General features: G+C 44.7%; 1 protein-coding gene across 1 annotated transcript in view; it reads right to left on the bottom strand.

Annotated features, from left to right (window-relative positions):
- AGPAT4 (1-acylglycerol-3-phosphate O-acyltransferase 4) overlaps nt 1-22,465 on the bottom strand; it is a 168,761-nt gene that overhangs the window by 97,119 nt on the left and 49,177 nt on the right. Inside the window, exon 2 of the mRNA XM_011973065.1 lies at nt 17,424-17,690. Within this exon, the coding sequence (XP_011828455.1) occupies nt 17,424-17,601 (178 nt within the window). The 5' untranslated portion in view covers nt 17,602-17,690. The remainder of the gene's footprint in view (nt 1-17,423; nt 17,691-22,465) is intronic.

The following is a 22,465-nucleotide window of genomic DNA, read 5'->3' as shown; positions in this document are numbered from 1 at the left end:
GGCTGTGTCACAGGCACGCATCCTCAACCTTGGCAAAATAAGCTTTCTAAATTTACTGAGGCCTGTCTCAAATTTTGGGGGTTTCAGAAGCCTATTGCTCCTAGGCTGCTCACCTGTACAGCATGTGACTGTACTGAATACTGTAGGGCACTATAACACAATGGTAAGTATTTGTGTATCTAAAATAAACATAGGGCTGGGCGCGGTGGCTCATGCCTGTAATCCCAGCCCTTTGGGAGGCCAAGGCAGGCGGATCACTTGAGGTCAGGAGTTCGAGACCAGCCTGGCCAACACGGTGAAACTCTGTCTCTACTAAAAGATACAAAAAAATTAGCTGGGCATGGTGGCACACACCTGTAGTCCCAGCTACTAGGGAGGCTGAGGCAGGAGAATCCCTTGAACCCAAGGGGCGAAGGTTGCAGTAAGCCGAGATTGGGCCACTGCACTCCAGCCTGGGTGAGAGGAAGACTCCATCTCTAAATAAATAAATAAACAAACAAACAAACATAGAAAAGGTACAGCAAAAATGCCGTATTACAATCTTAGCAGACACCGTTGTAAATGTGGTCTACTGCCTGAAAAGTCATTATGGGGCACGTGACTGTATTTCAAAACTACCTATGTTGACCTCCAGACCTGTTCTGCTGGCCTTTCTTAGATAAGACTGAGACAAAGGCAACAGGCCCATCTGCAGTTTCAAAAAATCAGACCAGATCCAGCTTCGTACTAAGTTTTTTCTTTGGTAAGACTACCAGCTACGTTTTTTAAGTGACATTTTAAATACTTATTTAAAGACCCCATAGAGACTGTTTAGATGCTTCACATTTCTATAGGCTTGAGTACAATTTTAATACTACTACAAGAGTCTTCACAATTTGGCAAGCTACATTAATGACCCCATTTAACTTATGATCCTACTCTTCCATAACTCATACACAGCATGTGTTGTAATCTGCTGCCTAGTTAGCAAATGTCTCTGTAGAATTAGGTTTCCACATATCTGTGGGCTGAAAATGTTTACACATCCCAGCGGACATATTTGTGCTGAATCTCAAGGTTTTTGAAGCCATGGCTCATTCCTTCTCTGCCATTTCCCATACTCTTGGATTTGCAAAACATACGCAGGTACCCAGCAAACATAGACTGCAGTGACTCACCCTGATCTCGTGTTCAGTGATCAGGTTCAGATACCTTGGTCCTTCAGCATGAGTGTGGTTCTCAGGTCTGTCTCTCTGGCACATGTTACAGGCAAAACTCATATTCTAAATTCATAACAAGAAATTTTTGAACCTAAAACATTCTAGTACTTACATTCCAAAGCCTAGCACGTGCCTGAAACACTGAGATCCGTGCAATAGCTAAGGGGTATGCCCCCTTGGACCACACAGTAGAATAACCTCCCCTACCTTAAAAAACAAAACAAAACAAACAAACCAACAAAAAAAACAGAAAACACAAAAACACAAGATCCAAGTCTCCTGTTGATAGCTCAAACTCTAAAAGTCCCATCAGCCACCAACCCATTATAATTTCTGCTTTTAGGTAGATACACACATTCTTTTATTCTGAATACAGCATTACCTTTCAAACTATACACCAAATTGAGTAGACAGTCAAGTTCATCTACGTCGGCAAGCAAAACTTTTTGCATGCACCCTGCCATGAAGGGCTATCAACCCTCCTCTGCCCCCAGATCTGGAAAGCTGTCCAGGCTCACACATACTTGCCTCTCTCAACTGCTCCATGTCCAGTTGACTAGGATTAAAGAAAACAAACACAAAATACCATTCAGCTAAAGCCAGATTTGCGAAGCTGCCAAGAGCACGCTTCCCTCCTGCCTTGACAAGGCTTCTTCATAGTCTGACAAAGGAGACTAACACTCTTAGACACAAATACAAGTTGGAGATGTCTCTGTTTCAAAAAGGGTTCTGAACCCACATTGGGCTGGGTGGGAATAACTCAATGGATGACTGAAGCAAAGGGTCAGTGCTTTCAGGGCTCTCAGAGTAAAGCCATGAAACAGAAGAGGCAACAGCAGCCCCAGTCTCTTCTGTCCTCAAGCAAATGTCTGCAACAAGTATGTCTCTTGTCCAGGATGGCAGACAACCTCTGCAACTGCCTTCTTCAATCTTCAGGCTCACTCTTCTTAGGATAGTGAAATGCTTCCGGGCAATCGTTCTTTCCTCCTTCTTTCCCAACTTCCTCCCTGTGCTCCACTGTGGAAGCCAAAATGCTGGGGCAGCATCAGCCCTGGTACCCCAGGCCCCACCCCAGTACTCTCTTAATTCAGATGATTTTTCCCCAGTGTATTAGTCCGTTTTCACACTGATGATAAAGACATATCCAAAACTGGAAACAAAGAAAAGTTCAAAAGGTTTAATTGGACTTACAGTTCCACGTGGCTGGGGAGTTCTCAGAATCATGGCGGGAGGTGAAAGGTTCTTCTTAGGTAGCGACGGCAAGAGAAAATGAGGAAGAAACAAACGCGGAAACCCCTGATAAACCCATCAGATCTCGTGAGACTTACTATCGCGAGAATAGCACGAGAAAGACTGGCCCCCATGATTCAATGACCTCTTCTTAGGTCCTTCCCACAACACATAGGAATTATGGGAGATATGATTCAAGTTGAGATTTTGGTGGGGACACAGCCAAACCATATCACCCAGTGATGCCAGCTTCTGCCTTAATTTGACTTTCCCCTCACACGTGGCTTTGATTCACCTTTGCCCACCTGCTGATGCGGTTCTCATGTTGCACGTGTTCTTCACCTTCAGGCTTTCCTGTCCTTGTCACAATTTCCTTTTAGGTGTTTTATCATTAGGGCCTGACTCAGCATTTCAGCAATGAAAGATGAGCGGACAGTGGAGAAGGCAAGCCAGGGGAGGGGCGGAGTGAGCACAGGCATGGGGACGCGAAAGGACAGGGGAACACCGGAGAACTCGGTCATCCGCTTGGGAGCCAGGGAGGAGCTGAGCTGGAAAACCTAGCCTCGGGTCAGAACTGGGCTACCGTCAATGCCTGGTACGTGGTAACAGAAGGTGCTCAATAGATGTCTACCAAGTTGAATCAAAGGGCATCTCACTGTTTGAGCATGCTTTAAAAAGCCTTATGGTGTGTCAGATGGAGGACGCATTGGGAGAGGCTGTGGTGGAGACCTGTGTTAACAGACTGTCACAATGTTACAGGCGATATCCAGGTCCAAAAGAGATGCTTCTCCCTGTGTGTCTCTGGGGGAGTCCATCAGGTGCATGGTAATCCAGTGGGAAGGCATTGGCATTATGCCTACGTTTTCTCTCACTAATCGTGTTCAGCTCTAGTTGGAGACATAGGTATATATAATCTGTTCCTTTCCATTTAAAGAAGTTGGCTACTGATGTAGAAATTGTACATGAACAATCTCAATTTATGAACACCATAATTACCCTGGTGAAAGGACTGGCTGGGAGGGGCATGGCATATTCAGAAATCCTCAAAGCCCTGGAATTGGATCAGGGAGTCCAGCCAGAAACCTCCTCCCCTAACCCCGCCTACCCAGGCCACTGCCCTGGGACAGGCGTCACAGGCAGCACAGCTGGTGCCTCTTCTCCTGTGGGGCCCTGCGCATACCAGCTCTGGGTTTGTTCTTGTTTGGATAACACTCAGAGCTCACTGTCACTAGACTGTGATTGGGTTGAAGGACAGGGTCTCTTCCTCATCTCCCAAGTCACCTCGTAGCATAGAGCATGTAATATGTGATGCCTGCAAAGACCAACTGAACATGCACGCATTCACCTGGAATGCCCTGTGATGGCTGGTGTCTGTGTCTGATGAGTTGGTGCCTTGTTCTTCTGGCAAGAGAATCACATGCCCTGGGGTGGGCATGCAACCTGCACAAGATGACTGTAGATCTCTACCTCCGTTCACAGTGACGGTGCCAATGGTGCTGTGCTGGAAAATGTTTAACAACCAGCTCTTGTGTGGCAGGGGAGGAAGCAGGTGGGAGGAAAAAAAGCCCTGATTTACAGTTCTGCTGATTTCTATGGTGCAAATATTCCCACAAAGGTCAATGTCAAGCCATCTATATGAAATCAATGAAGAAGTTGGTAGGAGATTACCAAGTTACCAGAAATCCCTTTTAAAACACGCACAACTCCATCTGCCGGTATGATGGTCTGACTAAGTGGGGAAATCACAGCAAGAATACCTTCACTTTACGTTTGTCTAGCACTTTACAATTTATTTCCCTCATCTTACAACAAAAAAAACCAAGTCCAGGTAAGTTGACTGAGTCATCAAGGTGGTTAGGCCACTGTTCAGAAGCCAAGACTCCAGGCTCCAAGTGTGTGTTACCGTAACACCGGGGCAGGATCCTCTGCTCCACGGCCCTCGCACAGTATGTCCACATCAAATATACCTCAAAACAGCCACATGAAAGCTACAAAGGCAGCCATAAGGATGCTAGAAAATAACTGCTCTCCTCAACACTTTCCGTATCATGAACAGTATGATAAAACACTGGATCTACCAAAGAGTTTCTAGGATTTTTCCTTCAAAACAGACCGTGGAATTGGAGAATACTTTTAATGTAATATTTCCCCTCCTTTCAGGAGAACCAGAATAGGACCAGAGAAGGGAGGTCTCAAAATGCTTGACAATGCCTTAGATCCCATCTGGGCCCAAGATAAACTGAAATAGAGAAAAATATAAAAATACTTTTTGCCATTAGGATTCCCTTGCTTTAGAGCTTGTTTTCATAAAACCTATTTCCCCCTTACTTTAAGGATGCTATTTAAATTTTTTTTTTTTTTTTTTTTTTTGAGATGGAGTCTCTCTCTGTCGCCCAGGCTGGAGTGCAGTGGCCGGATCTCAGCTCACTGCAAGCTCCGCCTCCTGGGTTTACACCATTCTCCTGCCTTAGCCCCCCCCCGAGTAGCTGGGACTACAGGTGCCCGCCACCTCGCCCGGCTAGTTTTTTGTATTTTTTAGTAGAGACGGGGTTTCACCGGGTTAGCCAGGATGGTCTTGATCTCCTGACCTCATGATTCGCCCGTCTCGGCCTCCCAAAGTGCTGAGATTACAGGCTTGAGCCACCGCGCCCGGCCGTGCTATTTAAATTCTATCTCCAGTATGGTGAAACCAAAACCCATATGCTAAGGCAGTAGTCTTCCAATGTTTTTGATTCCTTAAAAAAAAAAAAAATTAAATATGCACCATTAGCATATACAACTCTTATACATGTAAAATTTGTATTTTATATAATTTTTAAAATATATAAAATGTCCTATCTGGACATCTATGATATGATACAATATGATGGTGTGATATGAGATGAGATAAAAGGAACATAAATAGAAGCTCTCAGGTTTGTTTTTTCTATACCCCAATGGCTTGCCGTGTTAACCTCCTGGAAATACCGACTGTGCCGTGAAGACCACACACGATCGCCTTATAAAGTTACAAGTCACCGAAGTCAAACTTACAACCTAATTTGAAAGCCGTAACTTAAGTCACAAGTGAAATTTAATGCTTCTAAAAACAAATGGGCACCTTGTCTGAGAATTAATTTATTTATAAACCATATGAATAGCTAAGACAACTTGACTTAAGCCAAGCATCCACTCATACAATTCAGTATCACATGTGTATTCCTAAACTTGCTGTTTCTTTAGGGCCACCTGTTTGAAATTTAAAGTGACTAAATTCCCTATTTAAAATATAAGGTCATTTCTTGTACCAGGGACACAGATTCACAGTAAAAAAGATAAAGACAGAGACAGAGACAGAGAGAGAGAGAGACAGAGAGAGAGAGAGAGAGAGAGAGAGAGAGGCAGATAGATACATTTAAAAAAGAAATGGATTGTTACTCAAAATATGTGAGGCATGCTATCACCGTTACATTATTCCTGTTAAACACTTAGAACTCCAGTGTCCTTACTTATCACTCTGCATTGAATCAGCTTCATGAGACTGTTTCATTTGGATATTTAATATGCTTCCAATCACCAGGTATGCCAGCCACACAGCCTTCACTATTACCAGATGACCTGCGCTAATAACACACTAATGTCATCATTAGACCTCACTCCCAATACCTCCTTCTTTCTCCTAAATAAACAAAAATGTGTTGGCATGAAGGGTTAATTTTGCAATAAGCATCATATGGAAATGTTTAGCCAAGTAAAAGCCCAATTCTAAATAAAATCATTTGACTAGGAATTGGGCCAGAGTGTAACAGTGACTATGAGGAGAAAACATTACGTCTAAACTGAGCTGCAGAGGCAGATAGACAGCTTCCTCGATCCTTCAGATTAAAAACCCTAGAAGCCCATGGTACAACAGAATGGATGACCTTGGCGAGATGACTTCATTTTACAGTTCCTCATGCAGAGCAAGTGGAGGTACCAAAGATTTGTTGTCTTTTTTGGCCAGAGAGGCTGCCAGTAAGACAGAACCAAATATTGCAAAATGGGTAGGCAATGCCCCCACGTGATTTGTGACGGGTGTCCCTCTCCTATCACCCTTCTGCCTTTCTCTACGTTTGAAAGACAGAGTTTCATCCTATCTTTCCTACGCAGACTGCCCCAGTGGTTGTGCAAAGCCATTCTGAAGACTCAGACGGCGTATTTATATTTCTTATTTTATTTTTATTTTTGAGACAGAGTCTTGCTCCGTCACCCAGGCTGGAGTGCAGTGGTGCGATCTCAGCTCACTGCAATCTCTGCCTCCCGGGTTCAAGCGATTCTCCTGCCTCAGTCTCCCGAGTAGCTGGGACTACAGGCGCCCGCCACCACGCCCAGCTAATTTTTTTTTTAATTTTTAGTAGAGATGGGGTTTACCATGTTGGTCAGGCTGGTCTCGAACTCTGGACCTCAGGTGATCTACCAGCCTTGGCCTCCCAAAGTGCTGGATTACACGCATGAGCCACCGCACCTGGCCCTGAACAGTGTATTTAAAGAGATGACACAAACGCCAGATGAACATGCTGAGCAAGGAACACATGGGAAGGAAACGTGTGAGGCTTTCCCTCCGGTCAGCAGAAAATCCACCCCTTGGGGCTGGGTTTCCAGCATGGCAACCACTGGCTGGACCTGAGGGGGGCAGCTGCCCCCAGGTAAGTTTCCTACACAGTTTATATACAGTTTGTCACTTTCCTCCATGTCCAATGTCACCAGCCCCACTTTACTCCTTTGAGTTCCTGGATTTAAGAGGTGGGAAAAAGGATTTCTTGGCCTGGTCCATGGATAAAAGCAAGGTATTTCATTGCATAATCTCTCATTTCCTATCTTTTCAATAAAATAAAGGTAGGGGTGGGAGACATAGAAAGGAGGAAAAGGGAGAGGAGAGAGAAATAGAGACCATATTAATGTGTCATTTACCAGGAAATTGGACTTTACCGCCACAGTAGAAGAAAAGACTTAGAACACAGACTGGATTCATTTCCTGGGGCTGCCAAAGGACCACAGACTGGGGAATTTACGTAACAGAAATTGATTGTCTGAGTTTTGGATTCCAGGAACCTGAGATCGGGGTGTTAGCAGGGTTGGTTCCTTCCGAGCATGTGAGGGAGGATCTGTGTCACGGCTCTCTCCCAGCTGCTGGGAGCCAGGTGTTCCTTGGCTCACAGGGGGCATTGTCCTCGTATCTTCACATCGTCTTCCTCTCTGCATGTCTTTCTCTGTGTCCACATTTCTCCTTTTTATAAAGACACAGGCTTGTGGGATTAGGGCCTACCTTAATGGCCTTATCTTAACTTGATCACCTATGAAGACTCTGTTTCCAAACAAGTTCACATTCACAAGCACTGGGCTTTGAACATCTTGGAGGGATATAATTCAGCCGTGACACCAAGCATCCAGCTCTTTCCTCTCAGTTCCTTTCCATGAATGACTGCAATATTTGGGACGAGGGTTGACTATGCTCTGCTCAGGTCCTGTAAGGCACAGCCTGAAACACCTTCCTTGTCATCCCTGGTCCCGGGTCCTCTGCCACACCCAGCCTGGAAGAGGCAGCCAATCCATCCATCAATCAATAAAAGGTGCTGATGAATTTCACCACACTTGATTTCACAATGGGCTCACTTTATATTTTCCTTTTCTACTCATTCCAGAAGCTGTTCCTTATTTTGTCCTTTTTTGGTGTTTGGGTTTCATTTTGTATTTTTTCCAGTTTATAAAATACAAGATCATTGTGTAAAACATAAGACATCCAGATAATAAGACAATTTTCTAAAATCATCTCTACTTCCTAAAAACAGCACTCTGACAAGTTTACTTCCAGTCTATATTTATAAAATTGGTATTCGAATGTACCAACAGTTTTGTATTACGCTATTTTTACTTAATAATATTTAGTAAATGTTATTACTAAGTAGCATGTACTTAGTAATAAAAAAGTAAGTAAATGTTATTACTTAATAATATTTAGTAAATGGTTCAAGGGAATAATGACCCAGCTGGGCATCTTTCTATAAAAGATTATGCATGGACAGATTTTTTTTTTCAAATTCAAATTAATAGTTTCTCAAGGCACATTCTGAACAACTGTTCAGGTCAAGACAAAAATAAATCTTGAAGTAAATCGATGGTCACAATTATTGAAATTTCTGAGGGATGGATACTCGGAGCCCATCTACTGACAGAGGGTCAATGGCTGCAAGTTGCTGCTAGGTGCCACTGTATGCATGCCCACTGTCCTGCAGGTGTCTGTGGATGCTTCCTCTGACCTCATTCATTTGCACAGCCTCACGACACAGCAAGGTCATGATGACATTTGATAGGTTCATCTCCTTTGGGTGCCTGGCTGCCTGAATAAACCCATTGAGCCACTTGGTGATGCCAGCATATGCTCCTTCCACCTACTGAACCACCTTTCATCTTGCCAATATCTCATAATTCCCCTCATTCCTCAGCACCTGGCTCGTGATGCTGCTTCACAGGGACGTCGCCGTGCTCTGCACAGGATGGCCAGGCTGTCCTGTTCCCTGTACTCCCTGTGTACCTCCAGTCTAGCCGTCAACTCACTGCTCTACCATGCTGGGTCTACGAGCCTCCTCCACTAGACTGGGTCCCTACCGAGGACAGCAGCTGCACCCCTCTCACCTCTGTTCTCCAGGTGCTGACCCCAGTGCCTGGCCCCCTGGGCTGAGCTTGGGTGCATGTTTGTTAAAGAATGCCTGCTGGGCGGCGACAGGCATTCTGCAGTGAATTAGCATGCACAGGTTTGATCCTAGCAGATGTCTGCTTAACATCATCCTTGGGTGTTAAAATAAAAATTTGCATAGCATTTGACATTTGCTTATTTCAAAGTGTGTTAGAAAAAATGGATTTTGGAATCTCAGCTCTCCTCCTCACTGTCCAGCCTTAGGCAAGTCATCCAACCGCTAGGCCTCAGTTAACAGGGGAATTGCCTGTTCGCAGAGTGGTGGTGTTAAGTAAATGAGGTAATGGCTAGGAAAAGTTTAGCACAATGCTTAATACATAGTCACCACATGACAAATGTAGCAAGTGTAATGACTGCTGCTGAAAATAGCTGCCCATTAATGACTGTGCTTCTCTTTTTATTCCATAGCCCCGTGGAGTGGCACCTCAGAAGTCACAGGTTTGAGAGCACATCACTCACTACACTGACCAGCTGGACACATGGCCTCACCTCCAGAGCTTGGCTCCTCGAATGCAGGGCAAGGCTGGGTTGTGCTAAAGTGAAAGGCTCTCCACTCAAAGACTTCCTGGTCCCAGTCTCTGCCCCACCACTTCCTGTGTGGCCCTGGGCAAGTCACTTAAACTCTCTGTGCCTAACTACTCAAAACAGTTCCTGGAACAGCAAGTGCTCAATAAATACTAGCTGGCTAATAAAAAGGCAGAATCAGGAAGTGTTGTTCCTCTTAGCTTGCACAGATCGTGATTCTTTCATTTTTCTCCTGTCTATCATTCCAGTATCATGTACATTCAGATACTTAAATTCTTTAACTTGATAAAGAATGGTCTTTTTGGTTGTTTGCTTGTTGTACTATCCATAAAGCTTTACTAAGAGAGGAGAAAACAGAACAAGGTCCATTTATGCCCAGACATGGGATGGATGGATGGTTCTGTCCTGTTAATGCTGATCAGTATAACATGTGGCAGGTAGCACTCGTTTTGTAAGAGATTATAAGATCTTTAGACAACCAGACTGCAGCCGGGTGTGGTGGCTCACTCCTGTAATCCCAGCACTTTGGAAGGTCGAGGTGGGAGGACCACTTGAGGTCAGGGGTTCAAGACCAGCCTGGGCAACATGGTGAAACCCTGCCTACTAAAAATATAAAAATTAGCTGGGCATGGTTATCCACCCTGAGTCCTTCCAATTACCTCCTCCACCCTGACTCCTTCCGATTACCTACTCCAGCCTGATTCATTTGGATTACCTGTGCTCCACCCTGACTCCTTCCGATTACCTGCTCCACCCTGATTCATTTGGATTACCTGCTCCACCCTGACTCATTCCAATTACCTACTCCACCCTGACTCATTCGGATTACCTCCGATTACCTGCTCCACCCTGATTCATTCGGATTGCCTACTCTGTCATAACCATTTTTCCCACCAAAGCACTCACCCCTGTCACTCTCTTTAAATTAGCCAATAAGAATCGGTTTAGCCTGTGCAGTCTAACCCTAGCCAATAGGGGAAGGACACAGCAGCAGGGGCCATGTGCGTCAGGGATGAGAACCCCTTCCCCTCCCTGGTCCAAGTGTGCACTCACCATTGCTTCATCTGTAAGGGCACACCCTTCTATAGAAGCAACTTGCCTTGCTGAGAATTAAAAAGAAAATTTTATATTCGATTGCTATTTCTTTTGCAGCACCGAAACTTTATTAAACAAACCCCTGTCACCTCCCGAGGTCTCCCAGGAGATACACCCCTTAGAACTAGAAAAGAAAACAAGGAAGGTTGCTCTTCGTCAGCTTCTGGAAGCACCCCCACCAGCCCGTCACTGCTGGAAGCGGAGGGACCTCGTGATGCCGAGCCCTCAGGGTGTGCGACCCCAGGTGAAGGCCGGCTATGTTTGCCCGTTTCAGCTGTGCAGCGTGGACACACGTCAGAAGTAAAAGGTACCCGCAGGTGACAGGGTCAAAAGAGGACAAGGCTGTCCCAGCAGATAAAACTCCTGGAACCCTTGCTCAGTCCAGGGGGCAGGGTTTTGCCTTTGGGTTAGAATCTTACACCCGCAGGCAGAAGGAGGCCTGGGCGGGTCTGAGAGGCTTTAAATTCCCTTTGTCATGGGTCATGGGTCTTTTAAATGCCTTTCCATCAGACTTGACTCACCAAAGCCACGGTTGTGCAGCTACTTTGAAGGGCGAGATCACCAGTTTTAGGATCTAGTCCACCCACCGCCAGTTACCTGGGAAGGTGATCACCATCTGGGAACTGATACGGATGACTCTTTGGACCTTCCAAAAGGGGACCCAAATTTGAGGCTGTGACCTCCCGGCAGAGGTGGCCAGTAGGTCCTGCCCAACCCTACATTTTGACAGGCTCGAAGGCAGTGATATGAAGGGTTAGGACAGGGGCCACTCAAGGACACTCCCTTTCTGACATCTTAGAGATGAGTAACTAACTACTGGGACAAGTGAAGGAGTCAAAACCTGTTTGGAACTCAAAGAGTGAAAACTCCGCTTAGATTGAAATGAGAAAAAGCAGCCTTGTCATTAATCAGGCGGGGAAGAGAGGCGCAGAGGAAGCCGGCTGCAGAGTTAGCAGAACAAACTGCTTCTCTCAAGGTCATGCAGTGGTTGGAAAAGCCACAGCGATGCTCTCTTTGGGGGATCAACAGCTTTCTTACCGACGTGACACCGCAGACTTCCCTTGTATTTTCATTTGTGGGGTCGGGGGGGTGGCCCACACCCAATTGTTGCCTGGCCAAGTTGACAAACATCAGGAAGCTGCCGCCCTCCGTCTTTTCTCACTTCTCGGAGAGTCAGAAAGGCAGCCAGGCAGCGCCGGAGAGCTAGGTTCACTTGGTATAAACTTTTAACACATAGAATGAAAGCAGATGATTGCACATGGACGCGGCCAGGATTGCCCTCAGTTACCACAGCGGAGGCTCCTGAGAGGTCACCTTGCCTTCCCTGTGCTGCCGGCCAGGAGGGTCTGCAGCTGGTAGGAGTGTCCCCAGCCTGCTGATGGTGGGTTAATATACAGCAATGACAGCAAAATGAAAGTGCTGGCCCAGCACCCACAGCATCATCCTGAGGCCATCAGAATGACAGATGACTTCCCTCGGGGGAGCTCCTAGGCAAAGCAGGGAAGAAGAAGGAAGAAGGAAGAGAAGACGGAAAGCTTGTTTTGTTTTACAACTTGATAATCCAATGTGCAAAAAGTACTTTGTCCATAAGGAGGAGGAAACCCAAATTCAGGCCTCACCTAGCAGGTCGCCTGGCAGTCACACACCTGGAGACAGTTTCCAGTGCTGGCAGAAAAGCAAATCAGTCTGCTAGTGTCTGGGATTAGAATGGCATACACAGGAAAGCACACAAAACCAACAGCTCGCACACCTTTCAGGGCAGAGATTCAGAAACACCAGCCTCTAGTGGGTCTCATGTTGTGACTCATGTGCCAAAGACTGCTCTGTTCCACTAAAGCTTCTGTTCCACACAAGCTTGTCTTGTTAGGTTTTCAGACCTACCTGGTGACACCTTGGTCAATAAGCACATGAACAGACTCAAAATTGAGGTATCCTTGCCCAGAGGAGGGACTAAAAAGCACAAGTCCCCAACCCAGATGGAAGACCTGACTGCCTTTTCACCCCAAGGCTCTGGCTGGGTGGAATATCTGCTTCCTCTCAGGAAAGCAGATTTGAGATCTCCCATTCTCCGTGGTCGTCAATTTCAGACAGGTTCCAGTAATTACATGACTTGCTCTGCACTTTCTCCAGCAACTCGGAGCTCCCAGTCCTCTTGCATGCACAGCCCTTGCTGCCACTGTTCCTGATTTGTTCCCAGGCCCTGGTCCCACCTTCCCGGTAGGAGCAGACCAACTTCTGCCAGGCCTCCTGGTCACTGCCAAATCCCTTCTCAAGTAGCAAATCTGAAGTGACTTAGACATCCTGAAGTATGTTACAAATGTCTATTATTATGCCAGCGAGACACAGATATCACTTTCACCACTACACGCAGTAGTGTTGTAAGAGACAACATAGAGCTTACTCTCCTTTTGCGAACCTTCTGCAAATACAGCGGCAAACACTCATCAAGTGTGAGGCGTGGTGGGAGTGGTGGAAAGGAAGTAAACAACTTCCCAAGAGGAAAATCAAAAATTCTAAACCCTTTATTAGAACACGATCAGAAGCCCGGTCAACTCTTCCATCCCCTTTACTTCAAATGTCGCTGAGTGTTTTGAAGTTACCTGTCCAAATAACGAACCAATAGGAAGAAAGATCAATACACCCTTGCCAACGCCCCTACTCTTCCTCCTTCCATGGACACAAATTCCAATTTCCATCCTAAATGTGATGTACTTTAAGGAATTTCTAAAGCACTTTCAGACAGAGCATCTCATTCTGCATTTTGAAGCGGCCATTGTAATTGGCCCTGTTATTTGGACTCAGAGAGTTTATGTGGCTCACCAAAGGCGATGGATGGAGCCTGTAGCAGGGGAGGCAGAATGTGTAATTTTGCAGGCTGGCACTCCAAATTCTCACTCCCTTCTTGCCACCATGTGGCCTTGCCCATTAAAGGAAGATGTGTAGCTGTGCATCCAACAGCCGTTTAAAACCATAAGCGTCATAGTCCAGGAATATTCAGTGGCAGGCTCCAGCTCATAAAGCCTGTTCACAGCAACACTGAATTTGGAAGCAAGGCACCGGGGCTGGGGGTGTGGGGTGGGGATGGTCAACACTGAATTTGGAAGCACAGCACCAGGGCTGGGGGCTGTAGAATGGGGCTGGTGCCCACTGTGTTTCATTTCACTGGCCCTTTCCAGGACAATTAGGTCATCGGCAATCCTTCCCACCCCCGCCTTTTTTTTTTTTTTTTTTAACCCTGACATTAATAGATTCTCCTAATCTTTCTGTTTTGTTTTGAAATCCACAATGTCAGAAAGGAAAAAAAAAGCCAGTCTTGGCCACCTTTCCCTAGAGATTAAATGGCACATCCTGCTTAGTGGAAAGGCAATGAAATTCTACTCTTCACCTATCTTCTTCTAACTTTCTTCCTTCTTTTTACCTTAAAGAAGCTGGCTCCATCCTCCCTTCCTCCTTCAGCATGCCAAGCCAGCCTGACTTGACCTTTCCTTTCTACAAATCTAGGCAAAAATAAGACAAAGCAACCCTCTAAAAATCATCCATCGAGATTATATTACTTTGAACTTGTTATTCATGAGGTTGGTTGCTGCCAGTAGAATAAAGTTCTCTGCTCGGTGTCTCGGTATGTCCTGCTGTTACCCAGGCTGTCTTTACTGCTTGTTTTGTCTCTATTTGTCTTTTATATCAGCATGGCCTTTTGCATGAGAGCTTTACCACACCAGGGCTGGTAACCGCTTTGAACTTACTTGTTAACACACCAAGCTCTTAACAAATATTTAATGAGATAAGAGGCAAAGACATAGCTCTGCTAGACGAAAGCGAACACAGAGATGGAAGGGCTCCGTGTCTCAAGGAAACGTTTTTTTCTGCCTTTTCCTTAGAAAATCAGCTGCAAATGATGAATGCTCATGACTGTCTAAGCTCAGAGTGACTCATACGCCAGAAGACACAATTAAAGGCATGAACAGTTTCTATCTTAAGTCACAGGAAAGCAGAGGAGAGTTACAGCACAGACGCTGCAGAGTCATCTCCTAGTGAAGCTGCTGAATTCGCCGCGAACTGTCTCCTCCTCTGGCTGATCAGTGGCCCAGCAAGGTTTCCTAAACACTCTTCTTACATGGCCTTGGTTACTGTGAAATAATTGACAGAGGAAGTCTGTCAATTATCTAGAGCAAGGAAAAGGAAGCAGGAAGAGAACAGCCCTGCTAGCACCTAGAGGGATACCAGAAACAGAGAATCCTGGCGAGGATTCTCTCAAACCTGGGGATAGTTTGCACGGGCTTGTCACCATAATGTGCCCATGAGCCACCCAGGATCATCACCCTCACTTTCTACCGTATTCTCTTTTCCCAGCAGCCAGGACTGCTCCTCTAGAGGGAGAAATCTTCCCTTCCCATTTCAGATTGTTTAAAAATGCTTCTACTATTGCTTGGCCCAAAGCCTTAGGAAGCCTTCCTCTGGGAACGTAGGCAAAGGTCATTGCTGGGGTGCACCTGGATGGAAGTGCTTCCTCTGGGGAAGAAGGCACAGAGCATCACTGGGTATACCTGGATGGAGGTGCTTCTAGACCTTCAGTAAAATTAGACTGCCCACCCTTCATTGCACCCACATTGAGATGCCAGTTGTCTTAGATGGTTAATTCTTGAGTTTCATTTGGAGTTTGTTCTAAATAATTAATTTGTGATGGATACAAATCTGCCTTGCTTTCTGAATTTGTTGGCCATCTTAATTTCCACCAGAAACAGATATGCTAACGCATCCTGGGAAAAATATCTCCACAATCCTGCCATAAACTTAGCATGTCTTTACCATCAATCAAAAGAAAAATATGGTACTCTCGTGGACTCTGATTCCAAATCCTGTTTCTTATTTCTTAACTCCAAACGCGAAATGCAATTCTCAACCATCCACTTGAAATTTGGGTGGGGGTTATGGCAGTACAAACATAGAGGATTTCACATTGCAAACTAACAGATTTTGAAATCTCCATAGGTGCATGCGAGTCACATAAATGCAGGTTTCAATGAAAAGCGTAATCAGTATTGCTTTGTTAAGTTTAAATTCTGCTTAAATAGAGACCAACTGCTAGAGGGTAAAAAGACGTTTAAAATTATAAACATCTTTTAAATCTCAGTCGACTATCTCCTTTCCCTTGATTACAAAAGCTCATCTCTCTTCAAACAGCTACAGTTGCTGTCCAAATCATCTCCTACTGTCTCTGCACTGTTTGGACAAGTTTTTCCTTTTTATATACCACCGTAGAAGCGTACATACTAGGAGACCATTGTTAAGTGACGTCTATGACAAGGAAAAGTACACTGCATCGTATTGGATTGAATTGGTGGTTGTACCCAACGGGCCACAGACAAATAGACTAAAGTTGCTGTTTTACAATGATAACTCAATCTTAGGATCTTATGAAGACTTTCAAGACATATTTCTGTAAAGCATTATAATACAAGACATGGAAGGTCTTGCACTCAAACTATATCTGAAATAGTATCAGGCATATCTGTAAGTTCTGAGCTGGTGAAAAAAGTCATAAATAAGGATATGTCTATGACTTTTTTTCCTTACAAGTTAGTATTCTAAAGTTTAACAACTAAGACTGGATCAGTGGTAATCCACTTGGATAATTATACATAGCTTGAATTGTTTTGATTCAAATTCAAATTTGATCATTTTATTTAAATGGTATCAAAAATATATCAATAATTTTGGACTCTTGGCATAATCTTAGATAGATGATATTTAATAGCCAAATTTTTAAAAAGCTCATATTTTGAAATATATTCACACCTACATATATCATTATTAATATCACACTGTGTTCTCTACTTTTGAGAATAGGTATAGGCTTAAGGCTAATCAATACCAACAGCAAAATGCATTTCTCGATGTCCCAATATACTCATTCATCTTTTCAATTGTTGAAACTCAGGCCAGTCAAATTAGTCATGTTTGAAATGGCCTAGCATAATCTAACATACAGACACATACACACACACAAGTGAGTGTACTTAAAAGTGGAGAAATAGGAGTAGGGTTGTGAATTGTATCAATGTCAATTTTCTGGTTGGAATATGCTATTTCAGTTGTGCAAGATGCTACCATAGGGAGAAACTGGTCAAGGAGTGTACAGGGTTTCTCAGTATTATTTGTTACAGCTTCATGTGAATCCATTATCTTAAAATAAAAAGCTGAAGAAAAAAGGCAAGGAAGAAAACAATATAGTATACTGCCACTCGTTTTTTAAAAAATATATGTATGTATATGTATCTATCTATATAGACATACACACAGAAAGATGCACATGCATTTACAAGTATAAGAGCTGTATGTATGCTATTCCTATAAGGATAACTAAGAAAGCATTAATACTGATTGGTTCTGAGGATAACTAAAGAAACTAATAGAATGCGTATTTACTTTTCGTCGTATACCTGTCTGTGGCTGTTGAATTTTGAGCTACTGGCATTATTCATTCAAAAAATAATTTTGGGGGATTGAGAACAAAATAGCCATTTCAAACCTAAAACAAACAAAAGCAAAACAAAAAAACAGCTCAGCACACAATGAAAGCCTAGTGAATCCATATCAAGAGCCATAATTCTGATACACACATCCACAATAAAGACGAAAATATAGAATCTTAAGTATCTTACGGCTTGAGATGCAATAGGACAGTCTGCAGTTGATCTTCCGGAAAAGCTGCTTGTTAATTGGCCAGAGGAGGAGAGTGAAGAGCTGAACGGTGTTGATGATTAGCCCCGAGGCAATGAAGACGTAGCAGAAGACCAGGTGGCACAGGAACTGAGACTTCAGCAGCCCCGCGAGGTCCATGGTGTGCGGACGCTCTTATTCAGAAATAAATAAATACCCACAGTCCAAGATTTCCAGAAGGAAGAAAGATCCAGGACTCAGGAAGGCGTCTAAAACACAAACAAATAGGAAATGTTAGCAAAAACACGATGTGCTTTTAGAGTCAGAAAAAAAAGTGCTCTGAAAAGAAAAATATACACTTGAGGTTAAACTCATTGTGCGTTAGTTGATTTATCTTTATTTTGCCAACATTGATGTAGTGCTTACTTCCTGTCGAGCATAGTCTAAGCCCTTTAACAATAATCCTTCCTTTCATTCTCCCAATATCCTCTGAGGTTGGTACTTTGATTACAGATGAGGAAATTGAGGCCTGGAAGGTGGAGCCACTCGGCCAGGGTTCACCGCTTCCCAGCTGGGCAGTAGCTGAGCCAGCCACGGGGCCCTGGGTCCCACTTGACTGATGGCTGCCCACAGGACAGGCCACAAATCCGGCTTCCCCTCCTGCTGCCATCGCGGCCTGAGCCCCATTCTCTCACCCCCAGCCCCATGCCATCTCCCTTCTCTCATTCACTTCCTCCAGATCCCCGCTCACCCCTCACTTCCAGCAGGACTGCCCTGAAGTCAAGCCTGCCCTGGACAAGGACGAGGTCACACCCAGAGTGGGTGCCACCCCTCAAGCACCCAGGACTAGGGAGGCATTTACTTGAAAACCACCGCTGTTTCTCCAGCACATGAGGGCCATCATTGGCACAGGGTGGGAGCTTAATTTTAAAAAATATTTGTAGAATGATTTAGCGAAGGTAGACAAGGGCTCAATTTTGAGGATATCAGTAAATACAAATAACTATGAAGGTACGAAAACTACCCCCACCACACCCTGGTCACACACACACACACAGACACACACACACCACACACACACAGACACACACACACACCTGTCTCTTATACACATCTAGATGTGTATAAGAGACAGCACACATCCTTAAGGGTTCTGAAATCAGAAAGAAACTCAACACACACATACAGTTAGACTCACAGTCCTCTAATCAGTCTCCAGCTCAAAACAGAATAATGAAATGACTTTAGAGTTTGGGAAATAAACGGTTTCCTTTGAGGAAAAGGGCAGGAGTTTCAAATACTCTGACGAAAAGGAAAGCTGAGAGCAGTGGACTCGCTTGTCCTGGAAGCAGAAGAGCCTTGCAGACGACCCCAGGAAGACGTCTAATGTTACAACAAACTTTCTAACAATATAGTGGAGAGGCCCTAAAATGGTTACAATCTTTATTAATAATGAACAATCTGTATACAGATGGTCCTCGACTTACGCTTCCACTGAAAATTCCCAGCTTTACGATGGTGTAAAAGCAATATCCATTCAGAGAAATTTTAATTCGAGGTCATACAACTCTTCTGTTTTTCACTTTCAGTACAGTGTTCAATAAATTACATGGACTATTCAGCACTTTATTACAAAATAAGCTTTGTGTAAGATGATTTGGCCTAACCGTAGGCTGACGTACATGTGCTGAGCACATTTAAGGCAAGCTAGGCTAGACAATGATGTTTGACAGGTGAGGTATATGCAATGCCTTTTTGACCTACAATATTTTCAATTTGCAATGGATTTATCGGGATGTAATCCCATTATAAATTGAGGGGCTTCTGTAAGAGTTTCACACATATGATCTCACTTTAAGGCTCCTATGAATCCCACAAGATGAGTATTCTTATCATCCCATTTTTCAGAATAAGAAACTGAGGCAATGGTGAGGTTGGGCAACTGCCTACGCTTGCCACAATCGGTAGCTGATCTTGGGGGTCAGTTTTAACTCTGAGCTCTTTCTCCTGCACGTGTCAGGAGTATTTTGGGCTCAGAACTCCCTTTTGCAGAGCAGCCCAGAAATTACCCCAAGGGCAGAAGACAGCACAGCTTTTAGTGCAGTCACTCCTGGGCCATGCAGGTTGGCTCTGAGGACGGTTTCAGGCATACAGAGATCACAGGGAGGCATGTTTGCATTTACTGGAACTATCTGGAAGGCAGGCTGCATTCCTGCAAGATTCCTATACATTTCTGATAGAAGGGAAATGGGAAGAAGCTTTTGGCCTGAGTTCTCTGAAATCATCTTTACTCCACTGAGACATCCCATTCTCTAGGCCCCGGAAGCTCCACTCTCTGGCACAAATCCAGGCCCTGCAGGGTCTGAATCATCACATCTCTGGCCTTCGCAGACAGCACTTCCACAGACATTTCCAGGCTGGAAAGCTCCGTACTGAGTTTCAACACTCCCAGGCTCCCACTGAGGAATACGCGTTAAGCTGGCAGCCCCCGCTCAGTGCACTTGACTTTGGGAGCCACGTAAATAGGAGGGGTTTACACGGGTTTGCAGTTTGGCAGCAGTAACAGTTTGATGTTGAATATTCATGCAATTTGCCCATTTTCCCCCGGATTAGCCACTAATGGCGTCAAGACAATCTGGTCAGGCCAAGCTCCAGTTTTCACTAGGTTTCTGGGGCCTAGCATTTGTAAATTACTTGACAAATCCTTTGTTTTGCCAATTCTACACTATGAAAAGGAAGCCAGCTGACATCGGAAATGCAGGGGATTAAACACTGCCTTCCTCAGTGTCCAGTTTAATATTAGGGCATTAGGAAGAAAAATAAAGAATTCTTTTTTTCCTTATAAGATTTCAGGGTAAATTGAAATTTTACCATATGCCCTCCGGTAAAACCCTCACTAGTAATGCATGAACCAGAGTCTCACATGGCACTGGTGAAGCATAAAGAGGAACCCAAGCAGAGGAGCCTAAAGAGAAATCAGACAAGGGTTGGTGTGTTTGGGTCTTAAGTTGCAGCTCCACTTCTGTCCTCAAGGCCCGTTTCCTGGCCTGGTGTGTGGTGGTTGCATGTGGGCTTGAGAGTTCCATTGCCCGAGTTTGCGGCTCTGCTGTCTCTCTTCTTGGTTGTGTATTGGAACCCTGTTTTGGGCACATTAACTATTCTGCACCTCAGTTTTTCTATCAGTAAAAAGGGACAACAGAGCCTGGCCGGGCGCAGTGGCTCACACCTGTAATCCCAGCACTTTGGGAGGCCGAGGCGGGCGGATCACGAGGTCAGGAGATCGAGACCATCCTGGCTAACATGGTGAAACCCCGTCTCTACTAAAAATACAAAAAAAATTAGCCGGGCTTGGTGGCGGGCGCCTGTAGTCCCAGCTACTCGGGAGGCTGAGGCAGGAGAATGGCGTGAACTCGGGAGGCGGAGCTTGCAGTGAGCTGAGATCGCGCCACTGCACTCCAGCCTGGGTGACAGAGCGAGACTCTGTCTCAAAAAAAAAATAAAAAAAAATAAAAAAAAAAAAAAGGACAACAGAGTCTAATCAAAATCCCAGGGAGGCTATTGCTTTTTGATTTTGTGAAACTTACGCGGATTCTCAAATTTATATGCAAATGCCAAAACAAGAATAGTCAAGGCATCCTCTGAAGAAGAACCAGAAGTGCTGTGAGGTGTTAAATAATTTAACTGACTTTAGAATGAGGGCTGGGTATTAAAAGAAACATGGCTGAATTATGTCGGGGCGTGTCTGGAGGACAAATATGTGACATAGGTCTTAAGTTCATTCCAGATAGACGTTTTGAGGACCCATCTGGATTAGTCCATTCTCCCACTGCTATAAAGAAATACCTGAGAATGGACAATTTGTAAAGAAAAGAGGTTTAATTGGCTTATGGTTCTGCAGGCTGTACAGGAAGCACAGCGGCTTCTGCTTCTGCGGAGGCCTCAGGAAGCTTTTACTCATGGTGGAAGGCAAAGGGGGAGTGGACATCTTACATGGCAGGAGGAAGAGCGAGACAGAGAGATGGGGGAGGTGCCACACACTTTTAAACAACCAGATCTCAAGAGAACTCACTCATTATACAGTACCAAGGCGGGACGATGCTAAACCATTCATGAGAACTCCACCCCCGTGATCCAATCACCTCCCACCAGGTCCCACCTCCAGCGCTGGGGATTACAAATTCAATGTGAGACTTGGGCAGGGACACAGATATAAACCATATCAGCATCTTTCCCATCCTGAATAAAACAGCACTTTCTCTTCCAATGTGGCAATTAGCCAATTTCATGTCATGCTGAAGAAAGATGGTATAAATATCTGGCCAGCGATGAAAATAGCTGGAGAGAAACATTTCAAAAATACTTTGCCTATTTCCCTTTTAGCTTTGCAAGTACCTACAATGTGACAGAAAGAGCGTTTCCAGCAAATCCACTTCAGTAGCTTATTATATGAGGCAAGGATATGACAAAGAACTTATGCTGTTTCTGAGCATATCAGAGCGGTACTCATGGAGTTTCTGAATCAACAGAGAATTAGGAAACTGCTGCTATGCCATATTTCTGTGAAAAAAAAGAAGATGCTTCTTACTATCAAGGCCAAAAATGATGAACTCATGTGCTTGACAAAGCAAAGACGATGTATTGCCTTTTTCTGGGTTTTGGTACTTATGAAATGAAACAGCAGGTGTTTTCCCATCAGTGAGCTCAGAAGCAGCGTTTAAGCTTTACTTTTTCCTGAGATTCACCCCATGACCTTGAAAGACCCTAGGGATGGGAGTGCAGGAGGCCAAATCCTACTGGGAATTCCCTTTCAACAAGTTCACACAATGAAATCTGGCTACAGAAGCCGGCACAGTTACCTCTGGGGGCAGACAAATGACCTGATGAGTGCTTAAAGCATGCATTAAAAGTCAGCAGGAGGCCGGGAGCAGGGGCTCACACCTGTAATCCTAGCACTTTGGGAGGCCAAGGTAGGCAGATCACTTGAGGTCAGGAGTTCAAAACGAGCCTGGCCAACATGGTAAAACCCCATCTCCACTAAAAATAC

The sequence above is a fragment of the Mandrillus leucophaeus genome, unplaced genomic scaffold (genome assembly GCF_000951045.1).
Source record: "Mandrillus leucophaeus isolate KB7577 unplaced genomic scaffold, Mleu.le_1.0 Scaffold1338, whole genome shotgun sequence".
Lineage (NCBI taxonomy): Eukaryota > Metazoa > Chordata > Mammalia > Primates > Cercopithecidae > Mandrillus > Mandrillus leucophaeus.
This window is presented reverse-complemented; position numbering and strand designations above follow the sequence as displayed.